Consider the following 24,397-nt stretch of genomic DNA (forward strand, 5'->3'; position numbering starts at 1 on the left):
TACCACGATATCCTTAGCACCAAAGATAGTCCTTGGTAATTGGAGTTTTATGACACCACTTTCATCCTGATCCTTCAAAGGACTCGCCAGATATTTACAATTTTTTTCTCAAACAAGAAAGTCCTTATATCTTGTCTTCCCAAAGGACCTTCCAGGATCTGTGAGTGTCAGTCGAAGCGGACCATCAAGGACTACAATCTGACCAAAGAATGTCCTGATTGTCCTTGAAATGGCCGAGTTATAAGGACACTTATGGTTTTTTATGACTTTTTCGCCATTTTTCTGAGCCACCCCCTTAGAAAAATTGGACCAATATTATTGGAAGGATACTGAAAATCCTTGAATGCAGATCGATAGTTCTGATCCTGGAGGATCCAAAAAGTGAGTCCTTGCAAAATCGGTTAATGTCCTGCGGAGATATGGCCTTGAGAATATAATCCTTTTTTCGTTTTTTAGCTATAAAATCCGCAAATCCTGCCGCAGGACGAAGGGACATGGTCTCATAGGATGTCCTTGATGATCTCTACAGATTGGCATCTAAAAAAGTTGGGGTCATCTAAGGATGCAGGACATGAAATTTTCTGAAAAGGTCCTTTTTCTCAGCTTTCCAAAGGACATTCCAGGACGTGGGGAGCTAAATCGATGCGGCCGAAGAAGGACTTCAATCTGGCCAAAGGACATCCCCATTATCCTTTAAATAGCCGAGATATGCGGAGTTTTCTATATTTTGGACTTGAGATTTTTTCCAAGTCCCAAATTAAACCAATTGGCGAAAAATATAGGAAAAATCACAAAATCCTTGATATCTCGGCTCTCCGCAGGACTACCAAGATGTCCTCTGCACCGAAGATAGTCCTTGCTTATTAAAGTTTTATGGCATCACTTTCGTCCTGATCCTTCAAAGGACTCGCGAGTTATATGCTATATTTGTTTAAACAGAAAAGTCCTTTTATCTCCGCTTCTGGAAGGACATTCCAGGATCTCATTGTGTCAGTTGAAGCGGATCATCAAGGACTACCATCTGACCAAAGGACATCCGGATCGTCCTTGAAACAGCTGAGTTATAAGGACATTTATGGATATTTTGCGACTTTTTGGCCATTTTTCTGACTCTCCCCCTTACAAAAAATCGAGCAACATTTATGGCAGGATATTGAAAATCCTTCAATGCAGATCGGTAGTGCTGATCCTGGAGGACCAAGAAAGGTACGTCCTGTCAAAATCGGTCAATGTCCTGCTGAAATATGGGCTCGAGAAAATTATCCTTTTTTCGTTTTTTAGCTCTAAAACTCGCAAATCCTGCCGCAGGACTAAAGGACATGGTTCCCTAGGATGTCCTTGATGATCTCTACAGATTGGCATCAAAAAAAGTTGGGGTCGTCTAAGGATGCAGGTTATAAAAATGATCGAAAATGTCCTTTTTCTCAACATTTCGAAGGACATTTCAGGACCTCGTAACATCAGTCGATGCGGACGAACAAGTACTTCGATATGGCCAAAGGACATCCCGATTATCCTTAAAATAGCCGAGTTATAAGTAGTTTAGCACATTTTGGACTTGTAATTTTTACCTTATTTAAATAAAAAATTATATTGCATACTTTTGGGATGAATAATATGAATTTTTAAAAAAGTGTTGCCTACTTATTGGGGTTAGAAATGGAATGTCAAAATAATCGAGTATACTTTGAAGGATCAGGATAAGAGTGGTGTCAAACGAATCCTTTTATTAAGGACAATAACTTGTGCAAAGGACATCCCGAAAGTCCTGCCAGGAGCTGAGAAATTAAGGATTTTATGTTTTTCTGATTTTGTTGCATACTTCAAGGCGTTTGGGCTTGTAGGGAACCTTAATTAAAATCTGTTGCATACTTTTAGGCGTTTGAGCGTTTTAAGATCCTTAAAAAATTTTCGTTGCATACTTAGAGGCGTTTAAGCTTGTGGGGCACCAAAATTAATTTCTGTTGCATACTTTTAGGCGGTTGAGCTTGTAGGGTGCCAAAATTAAAATTCGCTGCATACTTTTAGGCGGTTGGGCGTGTGGCTCTTAAAATAATGTTAAACGCCTAAAAGTATGCAGCGAATTTTAATTTTGGCACCCTACAAGCTCAACCGCCTAAAAGTATGCAACAGAAATTAATTTTGGTGCCCCACAAGCTTAAACGCCTCTAAGTATGCAACGAAAATTTTTTAAGGATCTTAAAACGCTCAAACGCCTAAAAGTATGCAACAGATTTTAATTAAGGTTCCCTACAAGCCCAAACGCCTTGAAGTATGCAACAAAATCAGAAAAACATAAAATCCTTAATTTCTCAGCTCCTGGCAGGACTTTCGGGATGTCCTTTGCACAAGTTATTGTCCTTAATAAAAGGATTCGTTTGACACCACTCTTATCCTGATCCTTCAAAGGATACTCGATTATTTTGACATTCCATTTCTAACCCCAATAAGTAGGCAACACTTTTTTTAAAAATTCATATTATTCATCCCAAAAGTATGCAATATAATTTTTTATTTAAATAAGGTAAAAATTACAAGTCCAAAATGTGCTAAACTACTTATAACTCGGCTATTTTAAGGATAATCGGGATGTCCTTTGGCCATATCGAAGTACTTGTTCGTCCGCATCGACTGATGTTACGAGGTCCTGAAATGTCCTTCGAAATGTTGAGAAAAAGGACATTTTCGATCATTTTTATAACCTGCATCCTTAGACGACCCCAACTTTTTTTGATGCCAATCTGTAGAGATCATCAAGGACATCCTAGGGAACCATGTCCTTTAGTCCTGCGGCAGGATTTGCGAGTTTTAGAGCTAAAAAACGAAAAAAGGATAATTTTCTCGAGCCCATATTTCAGCAGGACATTGACCGATTTTGACAGGACGTACCTTTCTTGGTCCTCCAGGATCAGCACTACCGATCTGCATTCAAGGATTTTCAATATCCTGCCATAAATGTTGCTCGATTTTTTGTAAGGGGGAGAGTCAGAAAAATGGCCAAAAAGTCGCAAAATATCCATAAATGTCCTTATAACTCAGCTGTTTCAAGGACGATCCGGATGTCCTTTGGTCAGATGGTAGTCCTTGATGATCCGCTTCAACTGACACAATGAGATCCTGGAATGTCCTTCCAGAAGCGGAGATAAAAGGACTTTTCTGTTTAAACAAATATAGCATATAACTCGCGAGTCCTTTGAAGGATCAGGACGAAAGTGATGCCATAAAACTTTAATAAGCAAGGACTATCTTCGGTGCAGAGGACATCTTGGTAGTCCTGCGGAGAGCCGAGATATCAAGGATTTTGTGATTTTTCCTATATTTTTCGCCAATTGGTTCAATTTGGGACTTGGAAAAAATCTCAAGTCCAAAATATAGAAAACTCCGCATATCTCGGCTATTTAAAGGATAATGGGGATGTCCTTTGGCCAGATTGAAGCCCTTCTTCGGCCGCATCGATTTAGCTCCCCACGCCCTGGAATGTCCTTTGGAAAGCTGAGAAAAAGGACCTTTTCAGAAAATTTCATGTCCTGCATCCTTAGATGACCCCAACTTTTTTAGATGCCAATCTGTAGAGATCATCAAGGACATCCTATGAGACCATGTCCCTTCGTCCTGCGGCAGGATTTGCGGATTTTATAGCTAAAAAACGAAAAAAGGATTATATTCTCAAGGCCATATCTCCGCAGGACATTAACCGATTTTGCAAGGACTTACTTTTTTGGATCCTCCAGGATCAGAACTATCGATCTGCATTCAAGGATTTTCAGTATCCTTCCAATAATATTGGTCCAATTTTTCTAAGGGGGTGGCTCAGAAAAAATGGCGAAAAAGTCACAAAAAACCGTAAATGTCCTTATAACTCGGCCATTTCAAGGACAATCAGGACATTCTTTGGTCAGATTGTAGTCCTTGATGGTCCGCTTCGACTGACACTCACAGATCCTGGAAAGTCCTTTGGGAAGACAAGATATAAGGACTTTCTTGTTTAAGAAAAAATTGTAAATATCTGGCGAGTCCTTTGAAGGATCAGGGTGAAAGTGGTGTCATAAAACTCAAATTACCAAGGACTATCTTTGGTGCTAAGGATATCGTGGTAGTCCTGCGCAGAGCTGGGAAATAAAGGATTTTGTGAATTTTTCCCATTTTTTGGCCACTTGGTCCGAAACGGGACATGGTAAAAATTACAAGTCCCTAAATCGGAAAAGTGCTCATAACTCAGTTATTTTGAAGACGATTTGGATGACTTTTGGCTGGGTTAAGGATCTTGTCATTGCACATCGATTATCATTACTAAGTCTTGAAATGTTCTTCGGATAACTGACAAAAGGGGTCTTTTTGGGAAATATGTCCTATTTCGTTCAATACAGATCATCAAGTACATCCTGGGAAACCATGTCCTTTAGTCCGTGCGGTGGGATTCGTGGATTTTAGAGCTAAATCTGGTAGACTTTGCAGGACCCAGTAGTGTATATATGTATGTATGACCTTTGTTACTCTGGTGAAAGGACATTCCAATTTTCTTTAAAATTGCCGTGATAACAGAAGTCAGTCTTGATCTTATTGTTTTTAAATAAGCCTAAAACACAGCTATTTTATTATAGCTTAAGCCTAAATAAACAATAAATTTAATTTAAAAGCGCGCAAAAACTTCTTAAAAGACCTTAAGTTCTCCAAAGGACTACAGAACGAGGACTTCCAAACTTTTGGTTTACATAAGCACTTTATTCTTAATTGTATCAAAATGTGGAGTTCTCTAATATGGATTTAGATTACTCTTTAGTACATATAATTAATGGGCATGTGTAACTGTTTCGAGTAGTGAAATAATCGAATATATGTATATATAAAAAAAATAAAACAAAATACTTTGTTTGATAGACATCTATATAATAATACGTGACGCGATAATCCAATAACGATAATCTAGAGACCCAGTCCTAGAATTTGTTCCTGCTTATAAACGCCATGGTAGGCATTTCGTATCAAGACATAGGGGAAACAGGACTCGAGCAGATCCATGGTGAGGAATGGTGATTGTTTGACAATCTCGTCGAGCAGCAGATAGATGGATTCACGATTCCGCGTGGCCTCTTTGTCCGACTCCTGGCCTAAACGTAGCAGCGATGAACTGGCCAAGGCCAAAAACTCCTTCATGCGATCCTCCATATCGTTCTGTCCGCATATGGTGAAAAGGGCACCAAAAATATTGTTGATGGCCGCTGCCATGCAGTGAGTATTATTCGAATGCCCATCAATAGTGGCCCGATAAAAGGAGTTTTCATTGCGTGCCAACTTTGGTATAGAAACAGCGACAAAGACCATTAGTAGGCATGCTGTCAGATGTTCACCCTCATCGAATTCGGGTTTCTTTGACTTCAGGGTGGTGGCCAATGTGGGGTCAACTTTACACAGCAGGCCTGCTGCTGAGGCCATTTCCGAGGCCACACGAATTTGATCGCCACCAGGTAAATGCTCTTGGAAATCCTTAACTGAGCTGAGTAAGAACGGAATGCGTTTGTCCAGCACATCAACGAGAGCCTCATGAACTAGATTACGGAAGCAAATGATTACGCCAATAATGGTCATGCGTTGAAGCACACGATCGACATCTTGAAGGCGTTTAAATTGCTCTTTCATCACTTCGGGTTTATCGAAACTGGTGCGTAGGGTTATGAGAACTTCCTTATTGGTGCCCACGAGGGATTTTAACTCTTGCACCTGATTTGCTATGTGCCACATGAGGGTTTCATTTAGGGTCTTAATGCCATATGGTCCTACCAATTCAGCCAAGGCTCGGAGCTCATTCAAATCAGAGAACTCTTGGGGATTAAAGGGTACCCAACCCTCCGGGGGAGATGGGTACAAATGCCTTTTGATTGATCGAGAATACAATATTGCCAGCTGAGACCCTCCTCAAGAGCACCTCACTGTACCAAGTGTTGTACAGAGCAGCTATAGTCTTCTCGCCATGCGAATCCAGGGCCTGCGTCTGCTGGAGTAGGCAATTGTTGAACACTCTTGTAATGTCTATATGAACATAGTTCTCAACTGTTTGTAACACATTCATATAGGCCCGTACGCTGGCCAACAGTTCAGAGGGTTTGGCTATCTCCATTGTCTCCTGATTGAACATAACCATGCCCACTAAATCCCTTGAGAATCGATGCTCCAAATTCTGGCAGAGATATTCCCGCGGCGCAAAGGCGAATTCCCAAACATTCACAGTGGGGCAATAATTTATAGCATAGCATAGCTCTGTCAGTGCCATATGCAATTTGTCCATGGTGGTAAGATCCTCACGAGTCTTTCTATACGATTCATCGCCTGGTTTGCGTATATCGTCAAAGTGTTTGGATTTGTTCTTATCTTTTTTCTTTCTGGCCGACTGAACTGACAGAATTTTGGCGCAATGCTTGGGCAACAGAGCATCGGCCATGGTGCATTGTTCATCGCATATTGTCGTTATGATATTCTTGGCCTCCTTGGCCATTTCCTCTAGGAATATGTTGACCACACTCAGCGATCTCTCGCGTATGTGGTGCCTCTCCTCGGGACACATTTCGTGTGTGCAGTTCTGAAAGTGACTGCAAATCAAGGGAAAGGCAATAATATAACGATTCTGTGCTGGGAATTCCAGGCACATATGGAATTGATCATCGAACATTTTGTTATAGAAACAAAAGATGCTTAAATCGGAAGTCTCCACCAGGATTTCATCAAGATTGTCTACGACACGTGTGTGAAAGACCATTGAATCCAGGAGGCGTGCCAATTCGGCATGCTCGGCAATCCTCAGCGCTGCTTTGCCCACACTCATATAGGTCTGCAGACGGAACCAATCCAAACGGAATGGCCTAAAATAGAATAATTCATTATCCTCGACCTGCTTAACAGTCAATTGAGCGGCTGTGTTGTAGAGCGAACTGAATATAATGCTCTCATCCTCGGGGCACATCTGCAGGCTCTGCATGCGTATATTAAGATCGGTGGCATCGAAACCCGACAGATATTGCACATAATATCGTTGCATTACTTGGCTGTATTTGCGCACCAGAGCGCGCAGCTCTTCCATGTGAAAGAGTAGCTCTGGCAGCTGGCGATCCACCAGATCTTCATTGCTTTTACCCTTATGTTTGACCAAGGGTGGATTATCATTGTGCCGCAGCAACCAAAGGATCTCGTCGCGAGCCAAACACAGGCCAATGAAAATGAATATGGCCTTCGGTCCCAGCAAGCCTGGCTGATCGGTCATAATCAGGGCCAATTCTTTAAGGGCGGTGCGCAGGAATTTCCGTCTCTCTCGATGCATTAGAGCGGCCTTTTGAACTGCCGTGTTATATGCCTCCTTTACCTCACCAATCCGCTTGCTGTAGCCTTTGATGCCATCAAAGGTAGATTGGATATATTGATGAATTTGTAGAACTTCATCGCGGAAGAGAGCCACCACCCAACTGGATTCCAGAGCCGATAGCCACATCTTATTCACCTCGGGATATTGACCTAGCATTTGATGATTCAACAACAGACCGAATATAATCCACCGATCCATAGCCTCCAGGGATATATATTCACAGGACATGGTGTCTGTCCGTACCGCTTTCAGCAAGATAGCTGGATTCCCGACCAAACTGAGCTTTTGCGTCTCTCTCCACTTGTCGGCGGATAGATTTCTTAGACCATAAATCGCAGTCAAAGAGCGTAGGGCATTTGTCAGCAGTCGCTGGTGAGGAATGAACTCTTCAGCCAATTTTTTAAGCGGCACTTCATAGTCCAATATCATTTGACCCAATCGGGGGAACCCCGTATCGGCCTGATTGTGCTGCAGTTCATACGCTGCATTATATAAACCCAGCACGGCCTTGCGATCCTCAACGCGAGACAGAACGATCATAAGGGAAACATAGGTGACCACCAAGTCCAAATAGTTTTTGGTCAATTCAAAGTTTAATGTTATATCCAAATGGATTTGGCAAGCATCCATTGTGGTCAATAGCTCACAGACATTGTCCTTAAAGTCGAGCAAGTCCACAAATGTATGATAGTACAGTGATAAAGATTTGATTATCTCTGCCTTTATATTGACAATGGCATTCAGACCCTTCACATCAATGTTGGGGAATCGCTTCACAATGAATTTAATGCTCGACTCCAGGGACTTTTCCGATAGGAAGCCCGGTTTGGATTTTGTGTCTCCACATGCCTTCTTGATATTGTAAATTCTCGTTAGTATGCCCAGGCCGCGATCATTTAATATAATCAATTTCTCAGCTATTTTCTGCTGATTTGGAAAAATTGGGCGTGCCATGATTTTTTTTTTTCTTGTTTGGGTGTGGGTGGGACGAGGAAGCTGCGAATTGTTGTTGCCGATTCGATGAGCCGGTGCGAACTCGACCTCAAGAGGAGTCACAGGCACTCCCAAACGCACTGAACAAACGTTATCCCCGCGGAGTGATCTATTTACGGCTTAATGATATAAAAATTTACTAATCACCAAACTGCGGATGTGAAAAAAAATGTACACATTGACTTTTAGCTAAATATGAGCGATAATACGATGAAAACATCTATGTCATCGACATCTATGTCATCGATTGCCCCAGTGTTGGGAAATGAAATCGACTATCGACCTAACGACGTATAAATTGCTCACCTTTAGTGTGCGTTCAAAAAAAGCTAGTTTATAACAAAAGCTGAAATAACAAAATTTATTGTGTTAACAAAATATAAATCTCATGTGGTAAAGATGGATCAGCGCGAGGATGTGCTGCGGCAGGTATGTGCTTCTTTACCAATAGATTCATGTAACGCAATTCGCCTCCCATGAACATAATTGCAGGCGCTGGATAAAAATGCCGCCGAGACCGAGCGGTGGCAGGCATTTAAGGAAGACAATGCGAACACAATTAAAAACTTGGACACATTTGTTAAACAACAGACCGTGGATATCATGGTGCCTATTGGAAAGAAAGCTCTTATGGCTGGTCAATTGATACACACGAACGAATTGCTTGTGGGACACTATGAGGGATACTTTTCAACTTGTTCGGCTCACAAGGCGAAAGAGATATGTAGCCATCGCCTAGGATTGGCCGAGAAGCACTTGAAAGAGTTGGAGACTGAGGCGGATCTGTGGCAGTAAGTGGCATGATTATCAGTTATCGTCCAGTGGTATTACCAATATATCTTTTCAGGAACAAGTTACAGACCCCCCATACGTGAAGGAGCTGTGCCAAACCCTGATGAAATTGAAATTGTTGAGCATTATGACGAGGAATCCCACAAAAAATGGCTGGAGGAACACAAACAGAGTGTTCGCAAAGAAAAGAAAGAGGAGCGGCTTAAACGCGAGGCTTTAGATGCCAAAGATGACGAGTTTTTGAAAAAACTGGAAGAACGAGAAATGCTGGAAGAACTAGGTCTAGATCCAGACAATTTAAATGAAGATGCGCTCCGAAATATGTTGAGTAGCGAAACTAAAACCAAACCTACACCTGCATCCGCACCTCAGACAATATCAGACGAACGAGAGGCAGAAATATGGGCAAGACTGGAGGCGCAGGAACGTGAGGAAATCTCTGCAATGGGTGACAACGAAGAGAACAGCGTAAAAAGTACCGATGAAATGGTGCAAAAACTAATCTCTGGTGAAATGGATGTGCCATCCGAAAAGAAGCGCCGTGGAAAAGCAGAGAATCATGTGGAGAACCATAGTGCGAAAGAGAGTAATCACGAAACCGACCAGTCGGAGGAACTAGACGATCTGCCCGAAGAGGTGAACACAATAAGGGAACAGCTGGATGTGTTGCCCCGTGAAGATCATGAGGAATTCCTGCGCACCCAAATAAAACTCATGAAGGCCAGAATGAGAAAAATACAAAGTGGGCACTTCATATCTGATGAATTGACCCATTTAATGAATGTGGTTGTAGCCTTAGAGGACGACCTTCAAGAGTTGATATTCGAAAGAGAGCAGGGAAGTAGCAGTGAAGATAATGTATCGGAAGGTGAAGCTATTGCTCCCGAACCCATACCCGAACCGGAAACCGGAAAACGACGCATTTCATTTGCTCCGACTGAACAAAAACTGGAATTTAGGAAAGAAGATGCGGTAGCCGATATGTTACCCAAGGCCAAGACCAAACAGCAAGCTCCTCGAGAAGTGATAACATTGAACATGCCTGAGCCATCCAAGCCCGGCAAGGCCAAATCCAATTCGCGTATAATACAAAAGGTGGAACAAAACATTGAATTAGTACAAGAGCAGCAGAGTATACAGGATTTTGATTTGGTTAATCAAATATTGGATGGTATGACTGGACGTATTAATACACTGCACATTAATTTTACACATTCCGATGCAAAGCCTGCTGAGAGAGATGTTTCTTCCATTGATAAAGTGGATATACCCGGAACACCAGCAGACTTCTACCGCATATATGAGAGGAGTAAAGCTCGTGCAGAAAACCAATTTCCCATCTACGTCAATGGCTTCGAGGGTGAAGAGGAAGTGAAGGTGGCCCTTTTAGGAGAGGCCGCTCGTGAGACAGCCTATGAGGATCCTAAAAGAGCGGTAAGATCTGAAAAACACAACAGGCGAAACAAATTACACAACTTTGTCACCTATTCTTTTAGATGACCAAGTCCATATTACGAAACAAAGAGGCTGTGAATCGTGAACCTCACATGACTAACCCGACGAAGTCGACTAACCAGAACCAAAATCAGAAAAAGAAATCGAAAAAAAATAAAAAGAAAAAGGAAAGAACCATCGATGATGAACTCCGTGAAATGAGCGCCTACAAAAAAGTGATGAGTGATGATCTGGTTGAGAAGGAGCCCAAAGGAAAATTCGTTGAGACACATGCCCCCCGCAGGAGAGTCAGTCGATTCAAGGAGCAAAGGGCAGCCTTAAAATAAGTCGGCTATATCCTCCATCCATCAATATATAAATCGATTTTCCAATTTTTGTTAAGAATTTTACAGATTTGTTCAAGTTTTAGGTGTAATCAGTTAAACTGATACACGTCTCAAGTTAATAAATATCAAAGGGTGTATATATACATACCTACAAATATATAATACGTATACATATGTATCTGAAAAGAGGCTTTCTCTTTTTGTTTTTATATAGCAGCCATACAAAACATTGGATTTGCAGAAATGAGAAACTGCAAGTCCTTCAAGAATCAATGCTGCAGACACAAAGTTTTTCGAATGACAAATTCATACATTTTGAAATGGCAACAAATTAATTTTTTATTTTAAAACTCAGCTTAAAAACTAGCAAATAATCAATCAGTTACAGGCCTACAGGATGGCATGTAAAAATTGATAATACAATTTAAAATTTTGCTATTAAATTCAATCAGAGAAATGCCTAGGGGAATTAATTATCCAAACTAAGTTATTGAATGCGTCGTGTGTAAAACAAATGTTTGTCCTTTCAAGTACATATATATAACAACTAGCTTATTGTAAAAGGAGGAGGAGGAGGAGTATTAAGAGAGTATTACATATGTGCATATGGCGACTATAAGTCTGACTAGATACATGAGTAATATCCCAACTCTCAAAAGGCGGCCATCGAGGGACTGCGGCTACTGCGCAATGGTGTACACATGGGTGTTCCCGGCGTACTGGCTCGACTAAAGCAGCTCGAGCAACAGCTAGAGGCATCCTCCACCTCGCCATCCGTCGGTGTTTTGTGATGATACGGAATTGGACGCTTCCGTGCACTATGTAAAAAGGAGGAAACAAAAAACAAATTAGTATTTTAATATATTTCGTCTCAAGTTAAGGGTTTTTAAACGAAATCATATTTTTGTTGTTGTTGAAAACTTACCAACTGAAAATTGTAATCAAATACAAAATAAAGTTAGCTAAAACTCAAAACTGAAAATCCTATAAAACAATAATGATTAAGAGATGACATAATTTATTTCGATACACAGACAAACAAAAAACTGTTTTGCCTCTAAATACATAATATTAAAAAATTTACCAGGAATACAAATTACAAAAATTTTACAACCAAAAGAAAAAAAAAAAAAAAAAACACAAAATTAATTGGTCAGCTAAAAAAAAAGTAGAAAGAAAGTTATTGCATGGCGAAATAAATTGAATTGTGATTAAAAAAAAGAGTATATAAAAATAATATATGTATAAGTATGTATACGTTTATGTTCCTGAGTTGGCTGTAAAAACAAAACGGGAAAATATCAATCGAGAAAATGTGTGAACGGAAGAGAAAATCATAAAATTAAATCATATCAAGGAGTTCTTTGTGTGTGTGTTGGAGTGTGAGTGTAAGTGTGGGAAAATCAATCAATACAACTCAAACAGGATGGCACAGCTAACGTCTGGTGCTGTGGCGCGGCGAACGACGGCTACGAAAAAGAAAAATCAAACAAATTGTGAAATTATAAATAAACAGAAAACGATAACAAAAAAATAATATAAAGAAAAACATTGCCAGTGGGTGTGTGGAGATCCATTATCTACCTCGTTATGCGGCGACGATCCAGAAAGCTAGGAGAGCCTCGACGCCTTGGTATGGATGGAGAACGTGATCCGGATTGCGATGTACCCGAACCGCTGCTCGAGGAGCTTCCTGAACTGCTGCGCGATGAACAACTGGAGCGGGATGATTGTGAGCCAGAGCGAGATCGTGAACTGCGTGAACCACTGCGACTGCTGGAGGAGGTATAGCGGCTACAATTAAATGCATTTGGTATCATGGTAAAAAGGCAAAGGAAACGAAGATAAACTAGGCTTCTTGCGACACTTACGATCTAGAGCGGCTGCTGGAGCGATGATGATGCCCGCTGCTCGTCCGCCGTTTGCTGCGACTGTGACTGCTGCGTCTGGATCGGCTGCGACTGCGTCTTGCTGCACTTTCGGCTGCTGCCACCGTGGCGGTGGACACCTTGGACACAATGGCATCCACCAGGGTACTGTCCGCGAGGGCCGCAACTAAGGGCTGTGGATCGTGAATTTTGAAGGGTTTTATAACTATTTTCGGTTTCTGTTGGTTCTGGTGATGATGATGATAGCTAAGACTATTGGCTGCCACGGCTGCGGCCGCTGCAGCCGCATTAAAACTAATGCTACCGCCCCGCGCATGCTGCGGATGACCACCGAGCAGCGATAGGCCGGCGGCGGCGGCAGCAGCAGCAGCTCCGCCAGCGACTGAGCCTCCACCAGTGGCCAGAGTCAAAAGGCCCGCATGCCGTCCACCATGATGGCCATGGCCATGTGTGTGGCCATGGGCGTGGGCATGGGCATGGGAATGGGCATGACCGTGCACATGACCATGGTGATGGCCGCCGCCAGTGACCGCCAGCAGAGCCTGCTGCTGTGGCGTGCCATGGCCAAAGAGGCTGGGATTATACACAAGATTACGCGACAGATGTTGCTGCTGCTGATCGCGACGACTGAGCAGCGGCTGCTGCTGCTGCTGCTGTACACTATTCTGGTGATGATTCTTGCAGATGTTGTAGTGAGTGGCCGTTAGCAAGGGGCCGTGATTAAGGCGATTCGTCGTACGGTTATAGGTGCCAGGCGTGCCGGCCAGAAAGGGCGGCATGCTGGGATTGCTGTTAGAATGAGGGACACCACCACTAGAACCACCACCACCACATGCATGTATATTGTTAGTATTATGTCTACTGTTGGGATTGTTATTCAACGTGCGATTGTGAAAGACGCGTTTGGTTTGTTGCATATTGTGATGCTGATGCGGCGTTTGTTGGTGTAGTTGTTGCTGCTGCTGCTGATGCGGATGTGTGTGCGGATGAGGAAGTCTGTGATTGATTTTGGTCGTTGTTGTTGTTGTCGCTGTTGCGTTCAATATTGGACTTTTCACATCGCCATTTGCCGCAACTAATGGCGCCTTGCAAATGGGCGGCGTATTGGTGTCCCTTTTACTTGTCTCATCCGCAGCCTTCGGCTTTTGCTCCTGCTGTTTATCCATTGGTTGCGGATGTATCACAGCCGTTGGAGGCGGAGGGGTTGTAGTTGTTGTTGCTATTGCTGTCGTTGTCCCTATCGTTGCTGTTGCTGTCGCTGTCGTTGTTGCTGTCGTGGTCGAATTTGTTGTCGCCGTCAATAACGATGCCGACGCCGCCGACACAGCCGTTGCCACCGCCGCCGCCGCCGCCAAGGGGTTAATTAAAGCGGTTACATTGTTAGCAACGAGAAATTCACTTAGCGAGTTACGTTTAGAAGCCGTCACCATGATTAGTTCGCTGCCACTTACTTCGCTACCATCTTTGGTCGTATCCTTTTTGGCATCGCCATTCTTCTCCATAGTCTTGATTTTCTGTTTGGCCTTGGCGGCAATGCCAGATTTTAGTTGCTCCAACATGCGCAGCTCCTGTAATTCCATTCGCTCACGTTTGCTCTGTTGAAACTCGTCCAGGGCGCCAGCATCGGCAATGGCTGCTTCGCCATCGCTTCCGTCGTCGCTCTGGGCACGCAGACGCACTACGGGTGTAGGCTTTGTCGCCGGAGCGGGAACTTCGCGACTCTTCGACTGTTGCTTCTTTTCTGCTATAATGTCCTGATATCGCTCCGGATGTCGCTCAGCTGGCGAGTAGTGCAATTCTGAGGAGCTAGATCTGCTGTGGGATCGTCGCCGACTTGGCTTCGGACTTGGCGTGGTGGCCACCGCCGAAACTGCCGCTTTAATGCTCTTTGGCTTGGGCTTGGGCGGGGTACCGGAACGCTCTCGCTTCACACTGCTCTTGCGTGGAGACTTCTGCCGCTCTTGTTTGGGGCTATTCTCACGCTTCACCAGCTCGGGAGTATGACTACGGCGCCGCTGTTTGCGTGGCGTTTGCTTCGGCGATGGGGTACGCGATGCCGATGAGCTAGAGCTCGAGCTTTCCGAATCTGAGCTAGAGCTTGAGGCCGCTCGCTTGCGCTTGGTCTGTTCCAGGGCCACCAATACCGACTTGGTGCCCAAGATGTCATTGACTGTGTCTTCGGCCGCTTTGAAGGGATTAAAAGCTGGCGCCACGGTTGTTTTCTTTGGTGCGGCCACTTCCTCAGGCGAATGGCTACGTTTCTTCACGGGCGAGCGCGACTTTTGCTTACGTGCACGGGTAGGCGATGGAGTAGTAGCCCGTGTTGATTTACGATCATCGTTGCGTTTCTTACTACTTGAATTCGATGGCGATGTCTGGCGTTTCGGGTTGGAGTTGGAGCGACGCTCGCGACGATGGCGATCCTTGCTACGGTCACGCCTTTGCAGATTGCGCTCTTTAGAACCGGCTGAACGTGATGGCGGACGTTGCTTTGATCGTTGACGATCTTTGGAACGTTGCCGTTCAACCGATTGCCGACTTTGACGATCCTTGGATCGCTGCTTCTCCCTCGAACGTTGCCGTTCATTGGAGCGTGCCGCCCTATCCACCGATCGCTGCCTTCTGTCTCTTGATCGCTGGCGCTCTTTGGATTTTTCTCGTTCCTTGTTAACCGATCGCACGTTCGATTTCTCTACTGATCTCTGTCTGTCTTTCGATCTCTGACGTTCCTTTGAACGATGACGATCCTTGGATATTTGTCGTTCCCGTGATCGTAGCCTATCCTTGGATATTTGTCGTTCTCGTGAACGTTGCCTATTCTTGGAACGTTGTCTCTCTGTCGATCGTGTTCGCTCTCTTGATTTTTGTGTGTCCTTCTTCTGGGACTCTCGTCTCGGCGGTGTTCGTGCCACCGACTTGGGACGTCGACTTCGACTGCGACTATCCCGCCTACTGCGCTGCTGCTGCTGCGGTTGCTTGTCTCTTTGCCGCTGACTCTCTGTCGATGAATCGTTGCTGCGCCCCTGTTTGGTGGCTGTGTCCTTTCGACGTTCAGCCGAACGATTGCGGAACGGATTGTCACGTGGCGTACCATTGCCGTCGGTTTTACTCTCAGCTTCCACTATGCTGTTGCGAGACTTTGCCGATTTCTTCTCCTTCCGTGCCGGGGAACTGTTAAAGAGAGATTTTCTACATTTAACATTGTGATGTTCAAAAGATTTGGATTTCTCCTAAGCGATACTTACTTGGAGCGATCCGAATCCGTTGAACTGGCACGGGTGCGACTCTTCTTTTTCTGCTTCTTATCGCGTTTTTTCTGCATAATAGAAAATTCCGTATAATTAGTTTGATCCGCCACACGACAAAAGGAAACAAAGTTTGCTAAGAGTCTAACTTTTAGCAATATATATTTATAATCGAAATATATATATATATTAAATTAGAATATTTATATATATAATAATAACAACGTATTTCTTTTTATTCATTATGGCATGATAAATAGATGAAGTTTCGATTTTTTGTAGCTTTTTCTTTATTCTTTTCTTTTCTTTAGTTCTGAAAATATTTGTTCCTTGTTCCCTTTTTATGTTTTCGTCTTCTGGAAATTTATATAATATTTTGCTCATTTATCACTTCACTTCAGTTTTGGGTTTTTGAGAAATTTTAATTGTTAATTAGTTTAGTTTGTGATTGTTTGTATATATTTTTTTTTTTTTTTTTTTTTTTTTTTTTTTTTTTTTTGTAAAGAAAACAGACAAATGAAAGTACTTACAAAACTACAAGAGAGCCATTGAAAGCTATCCTATATCAATGAAGCGCCAAGGGTTTTTATAAACAAAATATAAATTTTCTTTTTCGTTTCTTTGAAAATTACTTAAATCGATTTGATTTTGGTTTTGGTTTTTTGGAAATCAAACTACTTGTAACATAAAAATCGATACGATAATAAAACTCAGATCAAGAAAAACAAAAAACTTAAAGACTAACCAAAAGAAAACAAAAAGAGTAGAGAGAGGTAAAATGGTAAGGGTAACACAACAAACGAGAGAGGGGGCGACTGGAGAGGCTATGCACATAGCATTTGAGAAATTTTGAATTCAGAGACTAAATGACTAGCCTCTCCCTGTCCCGACTTCTCGAGTTTTATGATTTTCGACTAGGCAACTATATTAATAGATATATTATACAAGAACCAAGGGGAACAACAACTGAATAATCAAATGGTTCAAACAATAAAAACACAAACAAATCATACGTTTTTTATACTATATTTGTGAATGCGTTCGAAGCCTTTTTACCTTTTACACGATTTGTGGGTGAATTTTTGTATTTTTTTTTTTTTAAATTTGGGTTTTTTTTTCTCTTTTGGTGTTTTGGTTTTCGTTCTTTTAGATTTTTGGAATATCTTTTGTTTTGTAATACTAATTAGATATTAGTATAAGTTGTTTATAGTTATAGAATGCGTTAATATTCAGGATTTATATAGATAGTATATAGATCAGTACTTGGTTATAATATTTAGATTGTTATTATTTTGAATGTTTTATTTTGGTTTGTTGTAGTTTTGGTTTTTTGTTTTTTTTTTTTTTTTTTTTTTTTTTGTGGAAAAAGAAGTAAATAAGCAAGAGAAGAAATGGCGTATGTTTAATATTTTGGTGAACAATTGAAACAACGAAACGAAAAGTCAAACGAGAGAGTTATCATCATATACAGTTAATATATATACATACATATATGTATATTTATATATATATATATATATTATATACACACATGTAATATGCATATATATATATATATATATATATACGTACATATAATATATATAGATATATATATATGTTTTTAAAGGCATTATTTCCATTTTCGATTTTTGGATTGAGACGTACAATATATATATAATTAGTATGTATGAGAAATAGTTAAAGAAATGGTTCATTATACATAGAGAGAGAGAGAAAGAAAGAGAGAGTAGGAGAGAGCAGGAGGGAGAGAGAGAGAGAGAGAGATTGAGACATGAGTGGTAGTAGGTAGATATACATAGATATTATTTCTCGTACATGCACAACCAAAGGACAGCACACACTCGACACACACACACAAACCACACCATACACACACACAAAAGGCGTCTCACTCATGATGGTGTTGGCGAGGATTTGGGAGTAATTGGCTCTAACCCGTTGGTCCTCTTCTCTATGACTTATTAACAATATTAATCATCTCTCCTCTTCAACAATTCTTCTCCCCATCTTCTCCCTTTGAACTGCTTTGGCGGTATTCGCATACCTTATCCTTTTTGGCTTTTTGCGAGCGCTCTTCAAATCGCGCTCATCATCGCTAGTTCCGCCGGCTTCGTCCTCGCTATCCTTGTCGCTGTCGCCGCCAGAGACGCTGACACTGTGTTTACGTTTTCGCGATTTCTTCTTTTTCGACTTACTGCAAATAAAGTTATCAAAGAGAGAGAAAACATTTGGATCAGAGTTCAGTTTAAATACATGAAATAAATCGATATTTTTATGCTTAATAATTTGTCTAAGTATGTATATATATATATATCAGAGTCCTTGTATGTATGTAAATGTGGATGTATCTGTTTTTAGGTACTTTGGACATTAGGCGGTCGTTTTAGGTGTTTCATATTTAATTTTTATACAATGTTAAAACAAAAAAACGACGGCAGCTCCAAGAAAAAGTAAACACAAAACAACGAAAAAAATTACACAAATCGATTTAGCAGCAACAACTTAGAACTTAGTATAGTTATGGTTTTTTCTTTTTTGTTTTGTTGTGATTAAGTGCTTTACCTTCATTGAAAACTGCTCAAAATTGCATTGTTCTTAACATTAATAGAAGGTAATATATATTCATATATAATTATATATATAATTAATTAATAGAAAGAAAGATGAGAAAGTAATTTGCGTTTTATTCGAGTGTCCTTAACAAAGAAAGATAAATAGAGAGAGAAAGAGGAAAGAAAGAGAGAGAGAGACATGGGGGAGAGACCGCTTAAACTTGTTATCAGTTAGTTGTGTTAACTAAGTACGTTTCGTATTTGCCAAACAGTTTTGCAACTGAAGTTTGTTTACATTTCTTTTTTGTTTATCGAATTATTACTTACCGCTGGGCGCATTGGTTTCATTTCTACGTTTGGTTATCTTTCAATTTTACTCAACACAAACAATATGTGAGTGAAGCATCCATGTGACTGGGTGAATGGAAGGGCATTACACCCACCAACCCACATAGACACACACACACCCCTTCACACACACACACACACACACATACACAAATACATAGTAATTGCATTTCAAAACTCGCTTGGCAAATATTGTTAAAATTTCCGTCTAAATAGAAAGGCATTTGAAACATTTTGTTGGATTGATTATAATTTTCGTTTTGCTTAATTTTTACAAATTTTGTTTTTTGTTTTTGGTTTAAAAACTAAGTGTAATATTTCATTTGTACATAACTTTTCGTTTCTTTTTATTTTTACTTTCTTTCTCATATGAGTCCCTTTTGTGGTTTTTCAAATGCAATGTAAAAGAGGGAGAGTAGAGACGAAGAAAAACATAAAATGTATTAAGCCATTGTTGTTTGTTTTGGTTTTTCAAAAAAATGGTATTTCATTTCATTTGTTATATCATTTTTTCATTTTGTCTACATGTTCATTATTTACGTTAAGAGAACTAAAGGTAAATCATTTGAAATGAAAACGGAAAGAAAAATTCAAAATTCAACTCAAAATAGCAATGAAAGAAACTAAACACAGATCTACGATTGTCTTTGGTTTTAGTATCATAATTTGATGAGATTGCTTACCTTTCCTTCTTGTGCTTTTTGGACTTTTTCTTCTTGTCCTTTTTGCGTTCAGGACTGGCCGAACTAAATGGACAGATATAGAGAAGGAGATTGGTAGTTAATAATTGTGTTTATGTCGGTGTTTGATTTCCATTTACCTATCTCGAGTGCGTTTCTTTTTCTTCTTTTTGTCCGATTTTGACACATGCTCGCGTTCATCCGCACTGTTGGCCACTGCAGCTGCATCCTTGTCGCCATCCCCGCCGCCCTCACGCTCGCGATCACGAGAGGGTGTACGGACCAAGGCATATCGTTTGCCAGTCTCCTTATCTTTGCCTGCAGCAGCTGCAGCTGCAGCCGCTGCCAGGCTCTCGCGCTGGGCGTCCAGTTCCTTTTGCAAAGCCAGACTTTTGACCAATTCCTCTTTGGCCTTACGATCACTATCAAAACTGCTGCCTTCAACAAAATATTCCGAAATATTGAACGCTTCACGCAATTTGGCGTTCTTTTGTTGCTGTGCCTCGGCTATTTGATGAGTATCGCGTACGCTGTGAAATAGTGAATAATAAAGCAGAATTTTAATATCAATTTGAATAAATTCTAAGACGGACTTTATAAGTTTAAACAAAATGTAAAAAAAAACATATTTGGTTTATATATCAAATGATCTCCAAGTCAGATCATCTTTGAATGTTAAAGAGGAATAAACCTTCTTCCTTCCACCTTAAAATTACAGACTTGACCTCCTATAATCTATACATATCCAATAGAGTGTGGACTAGTAAGATCTTATCCCTCCCTACCTTGAAGCCATATTCATCAGTTTTTTTTACCTGCCAGCACCGAGCAATGTCTCTAGCAATGTGTTCGACGATTGCTTTAGCAGCTCGAGTAATATTTTACCATCGATTTGGATTTTAGATTCGTTTCCTAGCAAAGTGGTGGCTCCCATTAGCTTTAGATGGCTGTCATCAGCTGCAGATGTTGCTGTCCCTGTTGCCCCAGATGCCGTTGCTGTTGTGGTTCGTTCCACTTCCTGTGGGCCAGCAGCCGCAGCATTAGTTTGGCATGCGCAGGCGCATTCGTTAATCAACTTTCTGGACGTTGCTGGTCTCCTGACTTTGGGAGCGCCGGTAGCCAAAGCCGGCCGCAATGGTTTAAACTTTCTGGCCACTGCTGCATAGTTTAAAGCAGCTGCCGATGTTTGCGCCGTAAAATGGAAACTCTCGTATTTGGCTATGTATTCACGATTGTCGTGTTGAAAGTATTGGGCTTTGCATTTTCTGCCAGATGCAACATTTGATGAACCCTTCATCAGGGCTCCACCACCACCACCGTTCGAGGAGTTGACAATTGATGTGGGGCTTAATGGCATGGGTGTTAGGTTGTTGTTATTTGGGATTGAATTGTTGTTGCTATTGTTTGTGAATCCTCCGCCAGTTGCTGATTGATGTCCTCCTCCTGCCCGTTTTCGTCGTTTGCGTCGTTTCCTTGGCTTCACCACTTGCTGTAATGTGGTTGTTGTTGCTGCTGCTGTTGTTGTTGTTGTTATTGCAGTGGCTGTGCCAGAGGTATTGAAACCGACCGTGGCTGTTGCCGCACTCGATGTGCTTGTGTTAGTATAAATTTCCGAAGATATCATTATAATTTAATTTTTGTAAATATTCTTTTCAATAAGGAAGACCATGGATTGGAAGTGTGTCCATTGGTTATATTATAACTAAATATATTATTATTATTATTATATTTTCCACAATTTGTTAAGGAAGACAGTGGATTGTTTAGTTTTTGTTTCTCGTTTATAATAACTTTTAAATAGATTCTTTGCTCATGGAAGACGTCGGAATCCAATGCTTGTATATTATTAATTGTATTATAAAAAATATATATTTATATAAATATATGCATTATATTGATTTTTCAAAAACATTTCATATATATGTGTATTACTTTTCTTTTGGAAGACGTTGGATTAACTAGACTTTTGTTTTCACTTTACATTTTCATGTTCGAAAATATCTGTTTAAATATATATAGATATATCTTTATATTTATATATTTATCTGTTTAATCCATAGCCAAATTGGAAGACATTGGATATTTGATTATTCTACTCCGTTTGTTGCTCTGCGCACTTGTGTTTAACTCCATTTCACAATTAAAACTAATTAATTACATGCTAAGTTTGGAAGACTTATTTAGTGATTTGTTGCTTTTAATGCAGTTCACTTCTCTCGTTCTCACATTACGCCCCCACCGCGGTTCCACGATTCTCCTCCAGCGCGATGCCAGCAACAAAAACAAACAAAGAAACAGCGAACAACAACACAGCAAGGGCCACTTGATTCAACTTTTAATCCATGGCTCTCTTTAGGGATCAACGTCGTCGTCGTGGTCGTCGAGGGCAAAGGGGTGGCCTTTTCGCTTAGGGGTAGCTGTGGCCGTTTTGCTGATATAGCCACCACCATTGGATGGATTTGCATTTGGATAGCTGCATTTTTAGTATTTCACTTTGCCATTGATGATGGAATGGGATGGGGTGGGCACTTTAAGGGCTGCATCAGCATTGCTCCAATTTCATTTACATTTTTTTCCATTTTCAAAGCATTTGTTTTTTTTTTTCCATTAAAATTTGCAGCGGCTTCTTTTCGTTAATATGTCATTTATTGATTTTTCCAGACAGATTTCACACACACACCGACTGAGAGCATGTGTGTGTGTGCGAAAGGCGGGGGCTACTTCCGTGTGTCCTAGTAGTCTTGTCCGGCTGCCCCGTTATTGTGTTGCCAAGGACACACAGACATTCACCACAATTGTGTCCTTCGTGTGGTTTATTAATTATTTATTATATTTTCCATCTTGAAGAGCGCGCGAGGAGAAAACTGAAACTGACTTTGATGGTTAAACTGACAGACGGACTGACTAACTGACTACTAACTGACTGATTTGACTGACTTGAAGCAACTGAGAGGAAAATCTTTGCAGCAGCATTTCCTATTTATTTTTTTTTTTTTTGTGTATAACATCATGTCCTGTGATTGGCCCTTTGGATGAGGATGCAGACGGAGAGATAGATGAAGGGAGCTGCTAGCAGGTTACGTCGTGTTGGGTGGTGGTGGTGGGTGTTGGGTGGTTGTTGGAGCACATGCTGTGCGCAGCCGGCAACTAGAGCAAAGTGCGCTAACTTTGACTACAGCTGGCCGAGATTTAAGTTTAACCATATTATTGATTTGTCAAATGAGCCGTTTCAATTATTGTTTAAACTTATATAAGTCCGACTATTGTCACACCAACACTTTTAGATATTTAAATGGATTTATGTATATTACTCACGCTACACGTCCAAATTCATCTTTGGCCAAATCCGTTTTGCCTTGGCCCATTAATTTCTGACGATACAGGTCCACGTGGGATTTAATCTCCTCTGGTGTGCGCCTGTATTGAGTGAAAAACAAACAACCGAAATGGACAATCAACAATCATATAAATGTATAAATTAATCAATTAATTGACAATCTGTATATGCTCACACAAATTCTATTAAAACTGAAATTCATTCGAATGAATGAAGAATCTCTATTCTTGTGGGTTCTCGACAACTATCCGCGTAAACCTGACACGCGGATATGTTTCTGTATTGAAATAATCTCTACAACTGAAATGCAGTTTTTTTTCACCACCACCAGCACCAGGCCATGGCCCAGGGCTCAGAGACAGGCCTGGGTTTTCCTATGGTTTGGTCACCGGAATAAGAGCGCGAGTGCTCATATGTTTTATAACGCATTGCGACTGGGACGGAATGGGGGGTTGGGGCGGGTGTAGCGGGTGGGTTTTTCAAACTTTCGGGGGTTGGTGGTTGCTTATTTCAGCGCGTGTGCGTACGCTCTCTGTGTCTGACTCGGAGAGGCGTTGCACCCAGAGCAGCGGTTAAGAGCAGCTACCAGGCGCCAAAATGTAAATATAAACAGCAGCACGCAGCACCTTGTTGGTGGTCACTTGCATTAGCAGCTCTGCTGCAGAGTTATATAACTAGCCGATTGCATTAAACGGTCGCCCGCTCGGTATTTTGAATTCTTACCCCTGTTTCTCGAGTATCTCCTCGAATTCAATGCATTTAACTTCGATTTTGCGTTTGCGATCGTGATCGAGAATTTCTTTGTTGGGCGGACGATTGAGTTGAGCGTCCAGCTTCTTGGTATCAGTCTCGGCTCTATAGTCCTTATCCTTTTTGCCTGGACGCACAAAAGCCCAATTCCGTTGCACATGGCCGTTTGTGCCCGAGCCACGAGGAGTGGTCAGGCCAATGCCGTTGTACATGATGAGCTTCTTAGTTGGCCACTTTTATGATTCTTTGCTAATAATCTCTCTGTGTCTGTCGGCAAACGTTTACCAATAGCTGCGATGAGTGGTTACAGAGGGGGACGACGATCGACGGTCCAACTCCAAGCCAAGGTTGCTGCAATTCGCAAAGGCAAATACAAAAATCGATTTTAATTGCAATTCTTTCAGCCAGTGGGTGGGGGTGAAACGTCGTTAACGGATCCACCAACCTTTAATTTACGTCTATTTTGTCTGTTAACCAAATGGAGTTGTTACTTATTTATTTATTAATGATTTTAAACACTTTTCAAGCGAAGCGGAAATTTGCGAAAATCCAAAGGTTTAGTGTGACCAAACGGTGGGCGCACAAAATACCATAACATGAAAACATAAATAAGCGAAATCGATTAACCGATACATTTTGCTCCGGAATGTCGACTAACCGATACATATTGCTCCGG

The 24,397-nt window shown here is 41.3% G+C and overlaps 3 protein-coding genes across 3 annotated transcripts; 1 reads left to right on the plus strand and 2 right to left on the minus strand.

The window, feature by feature from the left end:
* Window positions 1-4,701: 4,701 nt before the first annotated feature.
* Window positions 4,702-8,554, minus strand: Hem (Nck associated protein 1 Hem). The gene is given in 2 exon segments (XM_068292325.1): window positions 4,702-5,850; window positions 5,852-8,554. Coding segments are annotated over 2 exon segments (3,381 nt in total). The 5' UTR covers window positions 8,306-8,554; the 3' UTR covers window positions 4,702-4,923.
* Window positions 8,555-8,616: 62 nt separating this feature from the next.
* Window positions 8,617-11,095, plus strand: uri (unconventional prefoldin RPB5 interactor). Its single transcript, XM_068292326.1, is given in 4 exon segments — window positions 8,617-8,773; window positions 8,837-9,135; window positions 9,205-10,562; window positions 10,565-11,095. Coding segments are annotated over 4 exon segments (2,040 nt in total). The 5' UTR covers window positions 8,617-8,743; the 3' UTR covers window positions 10,918-11,095.
* Window positions 11,096-11,230: 135 nt separating this feature from the next.
* Window positions 11,231-24,302, minus strand: Srrm234 (Serine-arginine repetitive matrix 2/3/4). The gene is given in 11 exon segments (XM_068293202.1): window positions 11,231-11,735; window positions 12,502-12,711; window positions 12,789-15,977; window positions 16,052-16,122; window positions 18,099-18,112; window positions 18,115-18,248; window positions 19,638-19,700; window positions 19,775-20,164; window positions 22,950-23,051; window positions 23,695-24,072; window positions 24,167-24,302. Coding segments are annotated over 10 exon segments (4,578 nt in total). The 5' UTR covers window positions 23,934-24,072; window positions 24,167-24,302; the 3' UTR covers window positions 11,231-11,569.
* Between the last annotated feature and the right edge of the window lie 95 nt (window positions 24,303-24,397).

The sequence above is a fragment of the Drosophila tropicalis genome, unplaced genomic scaffold, assembly GCF_018151085.1.
Source record: "Drosophila tropicalis isolate 14030-0801.00 unplaced genomic scaffold, ASM1815108v1 contig_694, whole genome shotgun sequence".
NCBI classification, from domain to species: Eukaryota; Metazoa; Arthropoda; class Insecta; order Diptera; family Drosophilidae; genus Drosophila; species Drosophila tropicalis.